Source organism: Thermobia domestica, chromosome 6 (genome assembly GCF_964235325.1).
Source record: "Thermobia domestica chromosome 6, izTheDome1.hap1.1, whole genome shotgun sequence".
Lineage (NCBI taxonomy): Eukaryota > Metazoa > Arthropoda > Insecta > Zygentoma > Lepismatidae > Thermobia > Thermobia domestica.
The window spans coordinates 48633178-48655569 of NC_137459.1; the positions used below are offsets into that span (position 1 = coordinate 48633178).

General features: G+C 36.1%; 1 protein-coding gene across 4 annotated transcripts in view; it reads right to left on the bottom strand.

The window, feature by feature from the left end:
• LOC145687978 (ETS domain-containing protein Elk-3-like) overlaps positions 1 to 22392 on the bottom strand; it is a 282670-nt gene that overhangs the window by 40441 nt on the left and 219837 nt on the right. For all 4 annotated transcript variants that reach the window (XM_081761599.1, XM_081761601.1, XM_081761600.1 and 1 more), the window contains 2 exons: positions 10026 to 10278; positions 148 to 311 (listed from right to left, as the gene is read on the bottom strand). In XM_081761599.1, the coding sequence (XP_081617725.1) occupies positions 148 to 311; positions 10026 to 10278 (417 nt within the window). The remainder of the gene's footprint in view (positions 1 to 147; positions 312 to 10025; positions 10279 to 22392) is intronic.

Genomic DNA, 22392 nt, shown 5'->3' on the forward strand with positions numbered 1-22392 from the left:
ATTTTGTGACGCATTGTGTGACTAAAGTTTTTTTTATATATATATTTATTTATTAAAAGATATAATACCAAATATTCAAACTTATTGCGCAAATTCGAGATAAGGCATCTTTAGAAAATGTAATAAGTAATAGTAAACAATGTATACCTGTAAGAGACGAATTTGTGGGGAAAGCTCCCAGTCCAAATCCTGCACCTGGTGCTCCATAGTACAACTTTCCACTGAAAACGTTTGTCTTCTGTAAACTTTCCATCTTCACCCGAAATGGGATTTTGCTCTCCATTTTCACGATTTCTGGGAATGACACGAATCTGAAAAGTATTTATGTATTATTATTATTATTATTATTATTATTATTATTATTATTATTATTAGTAGTAGTAGTAGTAGTAGTAGTAGTAGTAGTAGTAGTAGTGGCAGTAGCAGTAGTGGTAAGAGTAGTAGTAGTATACAAGGTGGACGAGAATTTACCGTCCCGTGACATTTATTAGTCCCTGGAGTCAATGGTCTGTATGTCATCATCCTGTACCATACAAAAACCAAGGACTGCCGGTAGTAAAATTGGGTGTAGTTAAATTTACATTGAATGTGCACCACCCGGTCGTGACATAATATCACGCGGTACCAGTCCGCTTTGCACACACAGCTTTATTGATTTAAAAAAAAAAGTGATTTACGTACGCTATGAAACTAGGGATGGCCGGATCCGGATCTGGCCGGATCCGAAGATCCGGATCCTTTGGATCCGGATCTCGGATCTGGGTCCGGATCTCGGATTTCGGATCTGGATCCGGATCTCAAATCTCGGATCTGGATTCGGATCTCGGATCTGGGTTCCCGAAATCCGGATCTCAGATCTTGATTCTTATCCAAACCCACATCCCACCCAAATTGTGATAAACTTGAATATCAAAAATTCACCGAAAGTAATTTCACGAAGTCCTGACAGTGAAGAAGAAAACAGAAAATTAAGACGGATATTGACAAGTTATTTGTCTCCTTCATTCTACACTAAAGATCAAATGCTTGCCTTACTAAAAAATAATCTGATTTGACCTGGATGAAAATTCGAATGTCGAATCTAGGTCCATCCGGTTGCAGGACCGAGATGAAGTACACACATACTTATATTTGAAACCGGAATACAAAACTCGAATATTTAAATTTCTTAATACACCTATTTCATTGACAGTTAAGACAAGTATTGACTAGTTTTTACGTATATTTATCTTGCTCAGTCTGCTCTAAATATCAAATGTATACCTTACAATTAGATTTAATAATTATTTAGTAAATCACAATATGAGCACCGAGAATAAACTATGAATTTTGGTGCCTCTTATCTAGATTTGAAATTTCGGACTCATACATAGAATCAGGCTGAAAGATAAATATTTGAGATCTGGACACCGAAACAAGTGCTAGTACCAAGATCGTAGCCGTTTTACCTAGGTAATGCGAGCGGAAGGCGAGCACTAATTCGGCATGTACCAGTACTTTGGGGAACACGAGAAACTAAAAACAGATAAATATTCTTTTTCAGGGGCAAGTTGCGCTTTAACATGACTTTTCATGAGTGTTGTGTTCAAATACGAAAACTGTAATGGCGACTTGTTTGAAATAAATGCCTTTCCTTTTTTAGCAATAAAGTTAGGTACTTTCACATTGAATAAAAATTAGCAAAGCACATTTCACTGATTAGAGTGCTGGCTCTTATGGAAGCTTACACACTGAACCGAAGATTTCCTCATGTGGGTATCGGATTGCCACAATTCACCTTGCTGAAAGACGTGGTTTATCAGGAGGTCGGCCAAGGTTCTTTTGGACTTAGCCTGAAGACTGCTTCTGGTCTCAATTATTCCCATATAACAAGACTAACCATATATAAAGTTGGTTCGAAATGATTTAAAATATCACTAATTGACCTTAAGGGGATAATCGCGATTTAAATATTCGTAAATCAGAAGAGATGTAAAAGTTAAGCGTTAAAATAAATCCGATAATTCCTAATGCAACCTAATGATAGCAATAAAACTCCTTATGTAACATTTTCAAAGCTAAGATTAACAGTTTTGTTCCTGAAGAGGGTTTATTGCAACATAGAATATTATAAATCCAATTATCATAAGTAGTACCTCTGACATCCCCGCATTTCACATCACCATCGCCCTTCATCCTGACAAGTGGGCAATTCACTTACCCACAATGACTTTTCAGGCATTCCAGTGACATCAATATCTCAGTTTGGGTTTGGGATCATGCTTCGGTGAACCTTGACTATCACCATCAGCAGCTATTAGAGAATCAGAACTTATTTCTGTATTAGACAATGTGGGTAACTGTAGCTTTTCGTCTATAGAAGACAGAGAGCGTGCCTTAGGTGCCCGTGGTCATGGGTTCAATTCCCGGAGAGGCACTCAACAATTTCGATGTTGACCCAGCATCGTGAGGACAATTGGGGAGTTATCTTAAGTAAGAGGTAGCGGCCTGCAGTCTAAAAAGCCGGCATTAAGGACTTCGGGTGTCGATGCGTTGACTACACATCCCCACTTTCAACGTAAGCCCGCTGGTAGGAACCAAAGGACTGTCGTGCCAAGAATTTAGTTTGTTTTAATCATCATAAATGGCTTCTTTATTATTAAATTTTATCCAATATTTTCTTTTCAACTAGTTTGGGAAACTCAGAGCTAGCTACTTGTTTTATTTTTAATTCATGTTCATAGTTAGCACAACTAATCACTAAGGAAAACAATCTCTTTCAATAAAATTCGCCTCGCGTCTTTCGTAGCTCCAAATTTAGTTACTTTTAGTTTTCTTTTTTTTTTTTTTTTTTTTTCAAGTTGAAGGGCGGTTTATCATTTTCCCTTCGCTTACCCTATTCTTTTTTCTAGTTTTACCTATGTTTCTTTGCACGGACATTGCGCCTATACGCACTGCTTAGTGTGTTCGTTTTTCAAAAGCGGGCCATTTTCCTGCCACTATAGAAATTAAAAGTGCACTGTATCAGAGAAATATTAATTGACGTATATAAGTAAGTGAATATATCTGTGACGAAACCATAATTACTCAGTTTTTGCATCGTACATAGTTTCCTCATCCGTATTAATCTCTTCACCCCCGCTTCCTGAATTCCAGTTCTAGTATTCATTCTTAATGGGGGACTGATGTCTCATGTAGGCTTATTAACTATAACATCAGCAATAAAGAAAGTACGGTTTAATTTGCACTAATTTTAAAACATTACGTTAATTAAATAATAATAATAATAATAATAATAATAATACGGAGCGAGCTCAGGCTACTTGTTAGGATTCTTGCTTCGCAATTGGATAATACCAGGTTCGAATTCGGAGACCAGCCATCCTGACAAGATTTTCCAGGGTTGTTTCTCAGTTATACTGGGCAAATGCTAGGTTAGTACCTTGATCTAAGGCTCTAGAGACCTTCCTTTCATTCCTTTTCCAATGTGTTTATCTGTTGATTACTACCGTGATCTGCTGTGTAAAATGGCCTCTGAGGATATATCTGGTAGCTTATAGTAAATAAACAATAACGACGTAATATATCTTCACGAAACGTGTGGGTTAATTTAACTATAGCCTTACAGTCCCAATAGATAGCTAAAGTTTCAATATCAATTTCCTGACTTTTATATAGTATTTTCATATTGTTTCAGCTTTCAATTTTCTCATGTATGTTCCCACCGAGAATTGAACCTGAGATCACATGAACAAATGCGAATATGTTAAATATTTTTGAACACTTTAATATACAAAACACAAAACGCTTCAATGATACGATGCATGGATATGTTTAGGTTACGTCCTGCAATGTATAATTAAAGAAGCTAGGAGGGTGAAGAAAAAAATAACAGAAATCTCTTTTATATTTACTCCTTCAACAAACTCCCGACCTCAGAAGGGCAAGCCATAAGTTAGGTAATAAAATCATACAACGAACACAACCATATCGCTCTCCTGAAATTCTCGTGTGTATTTTAAAAATTTACTGTTGTTCCACGCCAACCAGTCTATATTTTTTGTTGTATATACCTTCGAAGTGAAAGATATTCATTATTATATTTGTTGGTGGTTGGACTCGTGAGTCAGAAACTACTATTAATAAAGAGTTTGTTTTGTCTCCTATCCCTGCGATTAGAAGGGCCTTATCTAACAGATATTTCATTTGTATATGAGAAAAGAAGAAAGTTTATTTTCTAAGAATAACATAAATATTTTCAATGTGAAGCTAACATTAAGTTTCGAAGAGGAGCCAAACAGAAGAATTTGTTACCATTTATATCAGTTTTCAGACAGTTCACTACACTCTGAAATGGGAAGAAATCGAACTGGGAAACATTTTACTACAGAGACTTCGACAGAAAGTTCAACATGCAAATATTGTAAGGTTAAAATAAAATAAAGAACAAAGGTAACACAAACGTGTTATGGAAACATTTAAAAGTACAGCAACCTACTATATCAGTGAATCATAAAAAAAAGTTTTAACGAATTTTATATATTCAATTTTATCATCACAATTTCAGATGTAGGTTTGGATACGAATCAAGATCTGAGATCCGAATTTCGGATCCAGATCCGAGATCCGGACCCAGATGCGAAATCCGAATTTCGGATCCAGATCCGAGATCCGGATCTGAGGTTCGGATCCGAGATCCGGATCTGAGATTCGGATTCGAGATCCGGATCTAGGTCCGGATCCGGCAAGATCCGGATCCGGATCTCCCTGGATCTGGGATATCCGGATCCGAAAATCTTTGGCCATCCCTATATGAAACATAGCTGAGCGAGCGTCAGCTAGCGAAGGGGGATAGAAGCTCCGAAGAGTTCGTTTTATTCGACTTTATCACAAAGATAATACCGGGTGAGGTTAGATTTACACTGAAGTTCCACCATCCGATCATGACGTAATGTCACGTTATATAAGCATCATTGTGATAAAGGTGAAATAAAACTAGCCTTGCGGGGCTTCTAACCCCCTTCGCTCGCTGGCGATCGCTCAGCTATGTTTCATAGCGTACGTAAATCACTTTTTTTTATCAATACAGTTCTGTGTATAAAGTGGACTATTTAGCACGTAACATTATGTCACGCTCGGGTGGTGCAACTTCAATGTAAATCTAACCTCACCCCTAAGTGTACATTCATTCATGATTGATAATGTACTAACCGAACTGAATGAAGTAGGTTTCAATGAATAGTATATTATACGAAGGCCACTTTATTTTTTTATTTTTTTATTTTTTCCGTTTGTTTTTAATGGTTTTAGCCAAAAGGTAGTAGGCCCTAAATTATTTCCAATTCGATCGCTGATATTAAAAAAAAAAAAAAAAACATTCAAATAGAATAATTTGAAATCAAATAAACAGGGGTGTAATGGGGCTTATTTAGTGGCAAACAAACACTCTTAGGTAGACTCACAGAAAATTGATACTTGGAATAGCTTTTATACATCACTACACATGCATATGAGATAAAAATAATGTTACATTACTTTGCTCAAGAACATAGTTTTCAAATAACATAAACTATTTTGTAATATTCTTTCTCTCCTTTGACTCCTGGTATGTCTTCTGGATTGACTTTAGAAGTGTCTTGGTAATCCGATCTAACATACATAGATGTCCTTCTTTTCATAAAAATAAATAAAAGTACCTCATCATGGCTAAAGAATAATGCCAATACTTTATTTAACAATCTCAGGGTGAAGAACATCCGGTGGTACTTTCCACGATTTTACAAGCCCGTGTAGTACTTGGGAGGTAAGAGGTTAGCGTACCTAGAGTAGCTAAGAGGTTAGCGTACACGTCTTTGCCCTGGGAGACCCGAGATCGATTCGTGGCCGGAGCTCATGTAGTTCGGAAATAAAATGAAATCTTGAAGTTTTACGTCCTACGATTATGCCGGCTAGGCTAAAGGAGACGGTGATGATGAGAAATGATTAAAATGGTGGAATGAAGAAAGTGGGAGGAAAGGAAAGAACCTTGAGAAAACCCTAACACATGGTGTTTGTTTGTGTGGTTCGGATACAACGTTAAACTGTAGGTCCACATTTCATACAGCTTCGCTGCTGAAAGAAAAGCTAAAGTTAAAGCAAATCCAATCAAAAAATCGCATAGTCTCAGTGCTGAAAAAGGAATATTAAATTCAAAACACTCCGGCAATAAATTTCACCTTCTGAAATTACAGATTCAATTCCTCCTTTCAAACAAATGATCTTCTTTCCCGTTGTAAACTTTACATTAACACAACTAATTTTCTTGTTATGATATCTTTGTCATCGGGTTGTCTAATTGAAGAAACCCGTCATGGATATCCATCTTCTATTTTATGCTCATCCCGCCTGACTCACTGACAACGCACAGCTGTACTTCCATTGCTGTGTAAGTTGTCCCAGTCACTTGATAATCACCGTTAACAAATACATCCGGCTCCAGCACAAATCGTAGAACGAATGCAGCCCAATCTACATATATTTTACGGACATGGTAAATTGTTGTAAAAATAGTTTTAATAATTATTCCTTTAATATACTTTACTCAAATAACGTTCTTTAAAAAAAAACAAATAATCAAAATTGAAAATAAATTACTTATATTTACATACTTGAAAGAGCGCAGGAACATAAATATCTACATAGAAAGAAATGTGGCTGTAGTTCTGTTTTATAACAATACAAACGTCAAACTTTAAATTGAATCATTTGAAATTATATAAGCAGGGGTGTAATGAGTCGTATAAGAAAGGATATGGCGTATACCTATTTTTTTTTTTTTAGTCCAGTATATACTTACCTTAAATTTACAAAAAAAAAATGGAGTGTAAATTTACAAAATATGGAATGGGTGTATTTTATTTGAAAACGGTCGAGCGTGTACCTACCAAAAATTCTAACATTAAACAGCTTAAAATTACCCCAGATGACTGTACATTACATTATTCTCGTTACACATAGAAACCGATAGATATTGCTAATCACAGACGATCTCTAGTTAGCAATCATCTTTCATCCATCTCCGTACTGGGAAAAGTTTGTTTACTCTCTCTGGCAAACAAAACTCATGCACCTAAATCCACTAACCAGCAATAAAATTCTATTATATTTCTGTATATACAAACCAGGACAAAGCAAACATTTTCAGTATATAACTTCAGATCATCTTCACATCAAGGCCACACTTTTTTTTTTCGGAACTTCCGAGTAGTAGGTTTAATTTACTACTTGTTCTCGAAGAAATTACAATTTGCTTTATTTAATATTAGTTGTTCCGCCAAGCATTCATCCTGCTATACACTATACAGGGTGTTAATGAACGATACCGACAAACTGTAAGAGGTGATTCCTCACATCAAAATAAGAGAGAAAGTTCATATGAACCTGTGGGAAAAAGCTTATAGTTTCAGAGCTAGGGCTGTCCAAAATCGCGGAAAAGCCAAATTTCAACATGCCCTATTTCGAATTCGGGAAACTATGGATGGTAGTCCTTATCAGCGTCTTTCATGCATACGTAGTCCAAAAATGCACATTTCGTTAATGTTCGATGGGTGTACAGAATATTCTCTGCAGGGTGAAATTCCCAGACATGCCATCAACCGAATTTTGAGATATGCTCTGACTTTATGATTGGTCCAAAGTAGGCAAACAATATGTCTTGATAACAGTAAACACAGAATCCTTTGGCGCGATGTCGGAAGTGTTAAGGATCGTCGGCAGCATGGTCTCTCGTACTCAGAAAAGCGCATGCTGTGATGTTTTCTTTCACGCTTATAAGTGAGGAAAACCTGGAATACTATATTGTGACGAAATACATCGCATCACACGTTATTCTGAACACAAAACAACCCCCCCCCCCCCAAAAAAAAAGAGAGAGAGAGAGAACATGGACTTTCCATTTCCGAACACTTCCGAATAATCTCTGAAGCATTGGATGGCCATTGTCGTCAAGGCTTATTTCCTGCCTACTTTAGACCCTCCTTGAAATCAGAGTATATCTGGAAACTATATTGAGAGCATATCTGAGAATTACATTATCTAGGTAATACCCTGTACACTTATTGAAAATTGTTGAAATATGCACTTTTGGTTTGTGTATGCGTGGCTTCCTTTACGCTGATAAGGACCACCATACGCAGTTTTTCGAATTCGAAATAGGGCATGTTGAAATTTAACTTTTTCGCAATTTTGGACACCCTAGCTCTGAAACTATGCACTTTTCGCCATAGGTCCATATGAACTTTTTGTCTTATTTTCATGTGAGGAATCACCTCTTACAGTTTGTCGGTATAGTTCATTAACACCCTGTACATTAAAACCATGCTTAAAGTTCTAGTCATTTACATTTATATTATTATTATTATTATTATTATTATTATTATTATTTTACCTTGCCCACCAACCAGTCCGAACTCCTTATCATATATATTCAATTATTCAAGAACTTCAATATACAGGCAAGCGATAGCGAAAGTAGTGACATCTATTAGTATAACTCGTTATTATTAGAATTAATGTGACCCAGAAAGTGAGATTTTTGCCTTTGTACTAGCAACTACGAGAGTCCGTCAACAAAGACTAAGAGTATTTTTCGTTTATCGCACACAGCAAAGAAAGACTGTTGACAAAATGTCGAATAATAAAATCAGATCAGCCCTGATTGTTGGACAAATCGTCTGTGCATAGGATACGAACATGCCATAACAATTTGCCAGGTACCTACGTACGAAATGGAGTCGATTCGTGAAGATCAATATACTTCTCGAAAATTTCATGTTCATTTTAAGGAATCCGGCATGGAAACGTAGAGATTGTTGCAGGCATAGGCGGATCCACGAGGGACAAAGGATCGTTTCCACCCCTTTTAGCGTCACAGTCACTTGTGGTGCAAACTTCCCGTGAGAGACAAAGTTAAGACACTTTCACCGATCTAACTCCCAGAAATCCCTCCCGGATCCGCGTCTTGTTTGCAGCTAGCATATAGTGACGATATTCTACCACAATCTACAGCTCTTTGATGGTTCAAGGGATTTAAGGAGAGCCATGTTTCAACAACAAAACTAGGCGGTCCAAGTGCTCCAACAACAACAGTAAACGAAACCATGATTAGCTTAGCTGCTGCCATTATTAGTGAAGACCGACGAATAGCAATTGATATACTTGCAGATATGTTACACATTTTCCGTGATAGTGCTTTTTCGATTCTGCATGATCACTCGAATATCAGACGCGTTTTTGCGAGATGATCCCAAGGTTACTGACACCTGAACAGAAGATGGTGGAAATGAAAGTGTGTAGGGAACTAATGTCTGGTAGTGAACCATGGAGATGCATACCAGAATTTCATTATTATAGGTGATGAGACTTGGCTTTAACATTACGACCCGGAAAGCAAACAGCCTTGCTTAGTATGGAAATCATCTTATTCCACGACGCCAGAAAAGGTGTAGTTTGTTGGTCGGCAGGAAAAGTGATGGTCATTTCTTTATTCGACTGACGTAGAACGGTATACAAACATGAAGTCCTTTCACATACAATGGTTACTGCCAAGTATTAAAAGTCTGTTTTGAACGTTCTTGCTAAACATATCCAACGACAATGACCGGAACTATATCCTTCTGGTTGGCCTCTTCACGATGACAATGCATGCTCGTGCAACGCTCTTACTCACCGAAACATTGAATGTGTCTATCATCCTCCATACTCCCTAGACTTAGCTTCCTATGACTTTTTCTCTTCCCCTGTCTGAGAAATGAGCTAAGGGGATAGCGTTTTTCGGTTCTTCGGAGGCGATCGTGTCGCTAATGCATGTTTTGAGGAAAATGTCAAAGGATGGTTTTAAGCACGTGTTCCAGTACTGGCAGACACATTACACAAAGTGCATCCAACTCAACGCTATGTTCAGATAGCCCTCGTACTAGGAGATTCTAGCACTGACTCATATGGGACTGATAATATCTGTTCTTGTTTTCAACAATTCAATTAAAAACACAGGACTTGTGACTACTTACCTATATACAAATTTCTGTCCCAGGACTTTCTTGATTATGTTCTTGTCATAATAATAACGGAGAGCACGGCTTAATTTGTCGTAATTCATGTTGGTTTTATTCTTCCTCAGACCCCACAGCCGAGCCACTTCTTCTGCGTTCACAAGCTTAAATTCCCCGTCGTTGTTAGTCCACGTGATGATATGGGTATATTGGTTACTCAACAACAACTCCAGTAGGAACTGCCACAATGTTATGTTGGTCTCCATTACCCCTGCAAAACACAAAGCAAACATGTTTTGTTCACAAAATATCAGTATTATATTACGAAGTTGTCACTAATAATGAACAATGGGTAAGCTGAGCCAGAGAAATCACAAGAATGTATTCATAGTATCTCGGAAGAAGCTGTTATCTCAATTGTTACCAGAAGAAGAACAGACACTGCAGCTAGTTTTAAATAATAACTAGCCTTAGGCAGATGGGGCTTCGCACCAAGATCCCCCCTCGTGTGCTCGGACTACCTCCTCGCATCTCATATGTATGAGCCTTTGCTTCTTAATACACTGCTTATCACTCGCAATATATAAGGCTACAATCTTGCCAAATTTAATCATTGTATCTCTACAGGAAGTACCCAATAATTTTGGGATGTAGAAGGTGTCATATAAATAACATAGGGAAGATTTTTCAATAACATGGGATTGTCCATAAATCCACTCTAAAGTTAGAAATTTATATTTTTGGTGATTTACTTAATTGACGCTGACGAAAATGTATATACAAGCATACCGAATTTCAAGTTTTTATTCCAATTCGAAGTACCTAAAACAAGAGATTATAGGTCCAAAAATACCCATTTAAATAACATGGGAAATTTCTTCATCCAACTTTAAACCCCCTAAAAATGAAAAATATTAAATTTCGGCAATTATTCTGTGGGTTAGTCCAAGAAGGCTACAATCATATCAAATGAAATCATTGTAGCCCTAGAGGAAGTGCCTAAATATTTTGGGGTGTAGAAGGTGTGTCATATAAATAACATGGGAAAGATTTTTCAAATGCCCATAAACTCAAATTGAAATTTCTATTCTTGGTTATTTATTTAGGTAACACTAATAAAAACGTACAAACATACCGAATTTCAAGTTTTTTATTCCAATTCCAAGTGCCTAAAATGTGAGATTATATGTCCAAAAAAGACTCGTTTATATAACATGGGGATTTCTTTCATCTCCCCCTTTAGACCCCTATTTTTTTTAAAAAAAAATAACTTTTAGCAATTTTCCAGTGAGTTTGTCTCAAAAAGCCACAATAATGCACAAATTTTAACTTTCCACGAAGTGCCAGTTATTTTATGTCAGTTCATGTAGTTTTATATATAGTTAGGAATAAGTTCTGGTTCGAACCTGTTATTACTATGCCTGGTAACAGGTTTGATAACGGATAGGTTACACAAAATATGAGGTATTGAATCGTGATTGTGAAGCTACCTGAATTAAGCGAACCCACCTAATAAACTGCTTGGTCGTCACAGCCCAACATGAAAATAAGGTCACATTTCTGTTTCCGTGGTCATAGAAATAGTTTAAACCAATTATTTATGACTGGCCAATGTATGGCGAATACTCAAAGCCGGAGAAGCAATAAGAGCCAAAGACCAAAAGAACAGGATGGTCTGTAAGTGTTGGTAGTGGCGATCCACGAGTAATGTACTGACCTAAGACCATATCAAGGGGAACATCATAACCAATAATAATAATAATAATAATAATAATAATAATAATAATAATAATAATAATAATAATAATAATAATAATAATAATAATAATAATGTGGGAGAGTTTCATCACTTTAAATACTTACAAGGGACACCCGCGAACTTCAACAGGAGAAACTGGATGAAATTTCTACAGTAAACTAATTTCAGATCACTGAATCCAGTGCTGATAGTCGTTTCCATGCAAAATCAAGCAGCCGAGCAGTGGCGGCGCCAGTTAGTGGAGTATGGACCAATTTTCTAGACAAGGTATGAGAAGACACGAGAAAATTGAAATACTCAATGTAGCAAATATGATTAACGATTGAGTCTAAAATATGTAGAAGTTCATGTGAATGCCTTACGTTAATCACAGTGTTACCAACTCATTAAAAATCTTGTGTGAAAGTGGTAATGGAAGAAAGTATCACAATAATGCGATGTATTGTAAAACAGAAAGAATCCGACACATTATTCGGGAATGAGGCCTTGTCATGTTATAAAACAGTGTTGCTAACTTCATAAAGTATAAAAGTGGTAATAAACATAGGGTATAATCAAAGAAAGAAAGAAGGAAAAGAAAAGAAAACTTTCAATCCGACAAGATAAGCGAGAGTGAATCAGCACGCACATAAAGAAAGAGTGGTGTTACTGATGTTCATGTAATTCGCTGCATCTGATGACAGGCGCCATCTTTGTGTATGGACTTTAAGAGTAACAGAGAAGTATCACGACAAGACATCATTATTATAAGGACCAACATAAACATGGGACCGTCGAGGCAACTGTGATACTAGTAAAATGGTACAATACTGAAGAACTTAAAAATACATACGCGTCTACATTGACCTGCAAGTGTGCAAGAACCAGTTAATTCTCAAAATGCAGATGTGGGTTGTCAAGGAAGTGGTCAAAGCACAGAGACAGTGTACAGTATGCACATTCTACTGACTCACAGTCAGTATCACTTCTGCATGGTAACAATCCTATGTCAAATGCTACACTAATGACATAACATTAACAAATGACAACATTACTGATCCTGTGTCGTACCCTGCCTTTTGCCAGGCATACTGCAACATAGGCTTGTAGATCGGTGCTGAAAGTTGATTGTAGATTATAGAGTGCAGCTTAATAATAAAATAACGATCGTGTAAATTCATCTGAGGTTAGTCACATTGGAGCCGTACGAAATCAACGGTCTTCCGGAAATAAAGCTTGTATTGCCGAAAGAATCAGGCATCAAGGGGTTGACAATATTTCGTTGTCTTTGGTGGTATTACCTTCAATGTAAGATCTTTGTTTGGGAAATACTCTTGTAACAGTGAATGATCATTGTGCCAATCTATACTATTATCACTATTGCACACAACCACATTCTACCCGCAACGAGGTGCATCTGCTAGTACATCACTCACGTGTCTGTATCGTTCTATGCTGGAGTTCCCAAATACTACTGTCAGATGGCACCTGTCACCAGACGCAGCGTAGTACATGGATATGAGTAACACTACTCTTTCTTTTTGTACCGGCTGATTCATCCCGCTTGCCTTATCTGATTGAAAGTTTTTCGTAACTTTATGTTTGTTTATAACTTAAATGTATGACCTCTCTTATACTTTTAGTGTCCCCCGTGGATGAGTGGGTACTCTCATCGCCTGGTAATCAATGAGTCCCGGGTTCGATTCGCACTGGAGGGATCCCACTTTAAACCCTAGGTCCCATCCTAGGACGTCATCATCATCCCATGGGAGGAAATGGCAAACCATCATGGGTCAGGGACCTTCAGGTAAAGACCTGCCGTCGGACAGAATACTATACTTCATCATTATACTTTATGAAGTTAGCAACACTGTTTTATAACATAACAAGGCCTCATTCACGAATAATATGTCGGGTTCTTTATATATTACAATACATCGCATTATTGTGACACTTTCTTCCATTTCCATTTTCACACAATATTTTCAATATTTCCATTTCTCAATATTGACAACACTATGATTAACAGAAGGCATTCACATGAACTTCTACATATTTTAGACTCAATCGTCAATCGTATTTACTACATTGAGCATTTCAATTTTCCCGTGTCTTCTCATACCTTGTCTAGAAAATTGGCCCATACTCCACGAACTGTCGCCCCCAATGCTTGACTGCTTGATTTTGCATGGAAACGACTATAACCACTGGATTCAGCAACCTGAAATTAGTTAACTGTAGAAATTTCATCCGGTTTTTTCCTGTTCAAGTTTGCGGGTGTCCCTTGTTAGATGTAGTGTTAACAAATAGAAAGTCAACGACAAAAAACAATCAAAGGAAGAAATAATTTTACTACCGTAAACAAACCATTTTCACTTTCACGACTAATGCATCGCCGGGAAATCAAACCTATATATGTATATCGTATTGAATAGATCTAAAAGTTGATCACTAACTTGTATACGAGAAAAGAGGCTGAAAATTTTCGGTGGCAAAGTTTTGACAAATAAATGTTTGGTTCTAAATGAGAGGAGAGAGAAATTAAGGCTGTTGACTACATAGTTTATTATTATTATTATTATTATTATTATTATTATTATTATTATTATTATTATTATTATTATTATTATTATTATGTGGAAATATTCTGCTCTTTAAAATGCACGGGGATTTTAATGGTTTGAATTTTACTTACTTCTTCAAACAGAAGTTACAGAAGTTAAATATCTGTTGTCTAAACGAATTTGTTGCGTTATTCAGATTGTCTATAAAGTCACGTAACATTTTTCACTTACAAAAACTTTATTGAGGTAAGGACAAGCATACCGAAAGGTGGAACACCTGTTATGAACATTGATCAGTACTTTTTATCAAGCTTTCCTGATAGTTGCAACTTTTACTCTAACTTCAACTCACACATATAGACATTCGCACAATAAGAAATCAGTAAATTTCAACGTGATGACCTTATAACTGTACAATTGTTTTACAGTGCTCTTCTGTGGCTTAAAACACTCGTTCGAGCATAGCTGGTGTAATCTCTGCTGCAGCTGCGTTGATGTGTTGCTGTAACTGTTCTACGCCGGTGACTTATCTGATACACACAGGACCTTAAAATATGTATGTCTATACGTGTGATATACATTAAACGTTACAGTTACCAGGAAAACTTGTTAGAAAGTACTTAATTCATATTCATAGTGTATGTATCCTTCAGTATGCTTGTCCTTACGTGAATAATGTTTGTGTGAATGGAAATTGTTAAGTGATTTTATGAACATCGTGCATATAAATTTATTATTACTTAAATTTATGTATAAATATTGGAGAATTCAATCGATTTGGAGGGGAAATTAGTAAAAGTAAGCCGTTAAAATTCCAATTCATTTAAAAAAAATAGGAAAAAGGAAAGGAAAGGAAGAAAGAAAGAACAACACCGTAAATGAATCAGCTAAAGAATCAACATGACGCAGTATAGCATTCTTACGGAAATTATGCAATCTGGAACTTCACAATCTGTATTCATCTCCGAATATCATATGGATAGTAAAGACAAGACATCTAATACGGGCTGATCACATCACTTTACATCAGAAACTCGTACGGTGCGTACGAGTAAAGTCTAACTTCGGAAGTATAAAAGGTTTTTTGGTAGATGAAGAATATAAAAGTATGATATAAAGCAGGATCGATTGGTATTTTCAATAATCCAAAAATTTTAGTGATTCCAATTTTGACATTTTGATATTGTCCATTTTACGATACTTCGATATTTTCCATCTTTAATAGGTCTAATAATTATGATAATGTTCATGTTTATATGTGTGTGTGTGTGTGTGTGTCTATCTGTCATCAGATGTTTGAATAGAAGGGAGTGACCTACAGCCAGCAACTTTTGTACACGGATAGATCTTCACCAGGTCTAATTGCGTGCGAAGTTGCCTTTAATTTTATTATTTTTGGGTTGGGATGGAGACTTGTGGGGAGGTCAAAATGGATGCAAAAGTCAATGCATTCTTTCCCGGTTTCTAAGAACGCTTGCAAGTACTCAAGCAATAGGGCATATTTGTCATGCAGGCTTACATAACAACACAGGATAAACACTTGGGCAACGGAATAAAAATCATCTTCTCTTTTTTATCCAGGTTCTGAATCATGATCCGGCGACGATGGATGCTTACAACAAGTTTTCTAATAAAAAGATAGCTATGATGCTCTACGCAAAAAGCAATAGTTGAATTTTTTAGTGATTCAACAATTGAACAGCACTTTTGTCACTTTGCTAGATCATTTTTCAGTTTTGATTGGCGATAGAAGAGAAGAAAGTATAGTAATCACGAACAAATCTAATTCGAGATCTCAACAGACTCGCACATTTCATGGGCTCTACATGCCGAAAAGGTGATTTTTGGATGTCTGATTGTACTCATTAGGAAATCAATTGTAATCAGTCTCCCCGTGCAATCGCACCCTTTTCTCCAGAAAAAGCAAATCTTGAAAGTCCCGATTTTAATATGCTATCTCATCATAAACAACGAAGGGGAAGAAAAGTGGATTCGCATTCGAAAAGGCCTAAACTCTACAGATACAATCTTGTTTTTTTTTTTTTTTTTTTTTTAATAATAATCTATTATATTAGTGAAAGATAAAACACACACACCTGCAGACGGTAATCCTTTTTATAGAATTCAATATCGAATTTCAGTCTCAATATATCTTTGCAATTCCAGTGCAACTAGCTCTTTTAGCTTTATTTCTGGATTTTCCTTCTACATCTGTTAAGAAGTTTAGAAAAAGAAACTTGTTTCCACCTTCCCTGGTAAGAAACTTGTTTGTTGCAAAGAAAAGACTAGTTTTCATATCAAAACTGTGATAACTAAGTAAATGGAACAGGTTTCGCTACTGTTCCAGGCTTGAGTCCTTGTATTTGACAACAATCAAGCAATTCATGCTAGGATTTGTTTGACAATTTGCTTTAGCACTGTCCATGTGACCTAAACATGATTTACGAATGTAGTATTCAAGTAGAAGGCCAGCTTAGTAAAATTCACTACCATCAAAATGAAGTCTGTTTCCAACGAGAAATATTTATTTTAATTATATAGTTATGGCAGATTTTGCCGCCGTATGGAAATACACATGTTGCACATATAGTAGAACTGGTAATTGTGCCCAATGTATGCACACTTAGCGCTGTGCGATATTTGTATATATAGATAGATCAGTCGATATTCTTAAATATCGAAACATTGATACCAAAAAACACTTATTATTATTGCGGTAATTTCCCATCCTTTAATATCGATCAAATATCGATATTTTGTAGATATCGATTTTCAGTATCCAAATCTGAATATCATACAGCCCCAGATACGGGAACAAAAATCGAGGCTGGATTGGCTTAGTATGAAATAGGATCTAACAGAGAGCTTTTATCTGCGGCATCGAACCTTCTTTGGACTATAGAATAACTAGTTATTTAAGCACCGCATTCAGGCTAATCCGCACAGCATTCCTTTATGTAGATTTGAAGAGCCAACTCAATTTAATGCTCGGAAAATCTTAAAGTAGAGGTTATACAAAAGGAAGAAGTGGCTGTTGTTTTTCTTTGTCTCTTTTTCTTAATAGGAAGTCTTGAATGTCGAGTTGCAGTCGATTAGCTGGTGGGTTTGAAGGTGACCGCCCAGCTGAGTGAACGTAACAGTCTCATGAAGATAAACGAGCAGCTTCACACTCACAACAAGCAGCACGTGTGAGCTACGAACTGTCTGAGGCAGACTTATCTTCGAGATGAAACAAACGACTTAACGAACAATAGACTGGCAACAAAGAGAGACAAACAACAGAACAGTCTTTTTAGGCGCTTTCCCTTTCACTTCAGATTTTTTCCTCGTTTTCATCATAAAAATAGAAAAGCTGTATTTGATGCTATCATTCAATTGTTGTTGATGCAAGAGTCAAAGTGTACAGTCAATTCGTAGAAAAATTATTCATTTTAAAATAAATTATTGTTAATTTTATTTGATTTGTAACACTAAGAAATTCAACAACGTTCGACTGTAGTCATAAAAAAAATTGAATCACGTCCCTAGATTACCCTATTTGATTATTTATGTATTTATATTTCTAGATATTGGTAGCATTTACGGCCTTAAGCCTGTCATGTATGCATGTCCGGCCCCATGCAATGGCATAATTTGCCGCCCCCTCCAGAAGAAACAAATCTTAAGAGACACTATTTTAAGTATGCTGCCCAACCATAAACAACGAAACGGAGGGAAAAAGCACTCGACCGCAGAAAGGTCTAAACCAGCGTTTCCCAACCGGTGTGCCGCGGCACACTGGTGTGCCGTGAATGGGTCGCTGGTGTGTCGCGAGGAAATCGAAACAAATTATAAATTCTATAGGAATCAAATTGCAAGACATAAGAAAAATGTATATTTGTATTTCACATTTACTATGAACCACTACTATGAATCTACAACTTTAAGTTTCGTACCATATTACTTTTCTGTATATTTTTAATGTTGAAAAAAAAAGTATTTATCATTGTTATGACTATTATCGCTTCTTTATTTTTGCAGACTATTTCGTAACTTGAAATTTTAAAATATCATTCAATTATTTCGACAAAGCAAACATACAAATTATCTACATTTAAGTTTTAAAACTAAAAGAGATTTGTTTGTTCGTTCGTTATTTAATGATCTTTCTTGTTAGTGAAGGTTGGATACAGTTTTCGAAAAAGAAAGCATAGTTTTAAGAACCTGAGTCCAATATTTCATTGCAATTGTTTTCTATTTTTAAATTAGAATGTAAAATAAGCATAATGATTTACCACGGGGGAAAACCAGTGATCGAACTTTCTTCTCTGTGAGAAGATCAGTAATCACAGAAAAAAAAATACCACGGTATTTCATATTTACAAATAATAATATATGAGTGTGCCGCGAGAATTCAAGTTACAGTCGTAGTGTGCCGCAAGTTGAAAAAGGCTGGGAAACGCTGGTCTAAGCACTACAAATACAATCTGTGTTTGTTTTTTCTCTTTAAATAATAATCTATTACGGCAGTGAAAGATAAATCAAATAGCCAGCAGAGAAAAGATGGTAATCATTTTTTATAGAATTCAATATCGAACTTCAATGTCAATATATCAGTTTGCAATTCCATTGCAACTAGCTCTTTTATCTTTATTTCTTGATTTTCCTTCTACGCCTGTTAATTTTATAAAAATGCTTCCACCTTCAGTCATAGGGAAATTGTGACAAAGACAAGACTAGTTTTTCTATGAAAATTGTGATAACTAACTAAATGAAACAGGTGTTCACTACTGTTCCAGAATTGAGTTCTTGTGTTTGACAACAACCAAGCAATTCATACTGAGATTTCGTTGATCATTTACTTTAGCACTGTCCATGTGAACTTAAACTAATCCGACCTAAACATGATTTATGAATGTAGTATATAAATAAGTCAGTAAATTTAACTACCATCATCATGAAGTCTGTTTCCAACAAGAAATATTTGTTTTAAGTAATATAGCTATGACAGATTTTGCCGCCCTCGAAACTTCCAGTCCCGTATAAATGCATGTGTTGCACATACGGTAGAGCCGGCCCTGCACTTAGGAGTAGATTTACCATACGTCAGAGATTCAACCCAATGTCCAGGATTAACTCATGTCCAGAAATTTCGTGTTAGTCAATAGACGGCCGGGAAATTTTGCTCTGTTTAGTCAAGCGATTGGCTACGATAAGCCACGGCTAGACTGTTGAGGCAGACAGGTGACACATAACAGTCGCAAACATTGCTCCTCCTCTCGCTTTCCCACATTTAGTAGCGGGATTTTCTCAAACGCTGGGACAAGTGTTAAATTGTTTCTAATAATGAGATTTCCACATAGCAAGATCCATATGCCCAAATTGCAGATTTGTAATTAATTCCATATGAAATCAACCATTTAATTAATGTTAAAAGTTTTTTTGTTAATTTTTTTAATTTAATGGGTTAATTTTAATTGTTTAATTTGTTTTTTATAAATATTTCCAACTACCATAAATTGAAACGCTCGACAGGTACTCTAGCTTTGATAGAAATTTTAAGATCGCTCTTCACTAGAATACGCATCTTACTGAAAGAGACATTATAAAATCCAGGTTCGAGTCAAGTGCTAATTATGTTTAGATTTTTTTTTTTCTTTTTAACGGACGAACCATTCAGACATCGTAAGGCAAGCTAATAGTCCGAGAAAACAGATAAAAAATTAACTGTTCTTTAAAATTCTACTTCAATATTACTTGCTATAAGTGTAAAACAAGTCGAAATTTCAATCATAATAGCAGCCAGGGGCGGATCCAGGGGGAGATCGGGGTGATTGCTCCCCCAAAAGGAGAAACTTTCTTATTTTATATATAAATAAAACCCATCCGAGAGTTCTTAAAAGTAGCTCTAAGTAGCAGTATTACGACCTACCGCCCCTCCCCCCCAGAAGTCCGTCCTGGATCCGCCCTGATATCAGCTTCAGAAATATTCGATCTTCATATGCATCGAGATTCAGAAGTGAAACACAAACGGGTCAGTAGCTCCTCCTGGAAATTCAGTTACTTCTAGATTCAAAATGAAAAGTAATAAAGAAAACGCAAGTACCATTTCTAATTCAAACGAAAACTTAGAAGAAAGTGTTAGACTGAGACAACTTTGGTTGGTCTGCAGTTTATCGTCTCCCTTCAACACCGAGTCTATATGCGAATGGATCTACAGTTTAACCCTGGGAGTCCCAAACGGGTCCATTGGACCCATACGACTTTTCGTTTATTAATTACAGAGAAAATTTTCGTGAGTGGTCGCTAATATTCCGTGACTTTTTCTTTATGATCCTCCTCTCCCATGTTATGTGAGAAATACTTTGTTCCTTTAAGTCAGGTGGTACATATAAAAATTATAGCATTGTGTACCAGGTGGGTCCAGTGGACCCATTGTATATTTTAAATACGAATCTTGGTTCAACTTTGGTTTTGATTTACATTGTGCATCACAGATGGCAGAATTAACGTCAGCGTATTCTTTATTCTTTGTTATCAGTATTACGTTTTAAAATGTTTTACTTATAAAGGATTTTAATGCAGTTTTAGTAAGTTTTTCTAACTAATTATTCCTTTTTTACGTAATGTCTACTGGTTTATGGTGTTCTCCCTGAAACCTCTTCTCAGGGGCATATTATAAATTTCTACCTATAATATATTCTAAACTAGCCAGGGAATGTTTCACTTTAGTCATTGGATTTAGTGTGTGAGGATAATGGCAAGTGGTGGACTTTCCGAAAACGACATACGCCAATGTCTGTTGGCAGAAGAGGAGGATTTTTCTGGTGATTCGACAGATGATGGAGAAGTGGAATGTGAATTATTAGAGTTATCTGCAAGTGAGAGTGATTTTTCTGATGTTAGTGACAGCGACGTGCAAGATGAAGCAAACATTGGAATTTAGTACCATTCACTACCAGTCGCGGGTGTGCTGGTGCTGCCAATGTAACTAGAAAGGACCGTGGTCTTACACAGTATGCTAAAAGGGAAGTTGATGATGAGAAATCTGCTTTTTGTCCATTTTTTCGTAGGAACATTCTGGAAACAATTTGCAAGTGGACTAACAACAAAGGTAGGATAAAATTTCCAAAGGGATCATAATTTTCAGTTTTCTGGAAGCAAATATTTGCTACTTGTAATCTAATGTTGTTATTACGTGCATTTAAAAGGTCGACTATTTCATTATGCCTAAAAATTAGAACTTCTGTTTGAGCTCATATAAAGAAATAGTAATACTGCTAAGTTACCATATTTCTAGTATACGGTATAACTACGATAACTACGAAGTGTATTCTATTATTTCTTCATAAATACAGTGCAAAAATGACATTGTTTAGTATTTCGTTGTTCATTTTCTCCCAAAAATTTAATTATATGGCTAGAAGGTCTCAATATATTACTGTGGGTCCATTGGACCCGACTGGTACACAAAGGTATAAAAATATGTCTGGAGTTCCAGGGTTAATATGGAATCCGAACCACCTTATTATTTTTTTCAAATTTAAAGATTCTACAACCGGAAATCTCATCCAGAACCCCATGCACCAAAACCGCTTGCGCTGCTCACTACGCAAGCGGGGAGCCTTACACTGACACAAGAAAATGATTTAACTCATTGTCATATACACATAAGTGTTACTATTATAGTTTTGACATTTCACAATGTTCATTGTTACTTTCTATTGTTGTAAACAGTAGCTCATAAAACAGAACGGTGCATCATAAAAAGAAATGTTTGTGTATTATGAACCAGTGAGTCGCAGAAAGAATGATCATCCGTGTTTGTTTGAAAGATAACAGAAAAAAAACAATAAACGAATTGAAAGCAAACCTTGAGGCATTATTAAAGGCTACTAAAATAAACATTCAGGGACAGTATTTACCAGAGAGATGAAGCACTTCCAAACAAAGTGATCATCTCCCAAACAAAATATTAGTCAGTGCCTTTCAGAATTAGAGATTCTAAATTGGCATATATTGTCAAAAATAACTTTAAAATATTACATTGTGAGCTTTAAAGTACCAATAATAGTTAGTTGGTTTCAAGATTATAGTCTCTTTG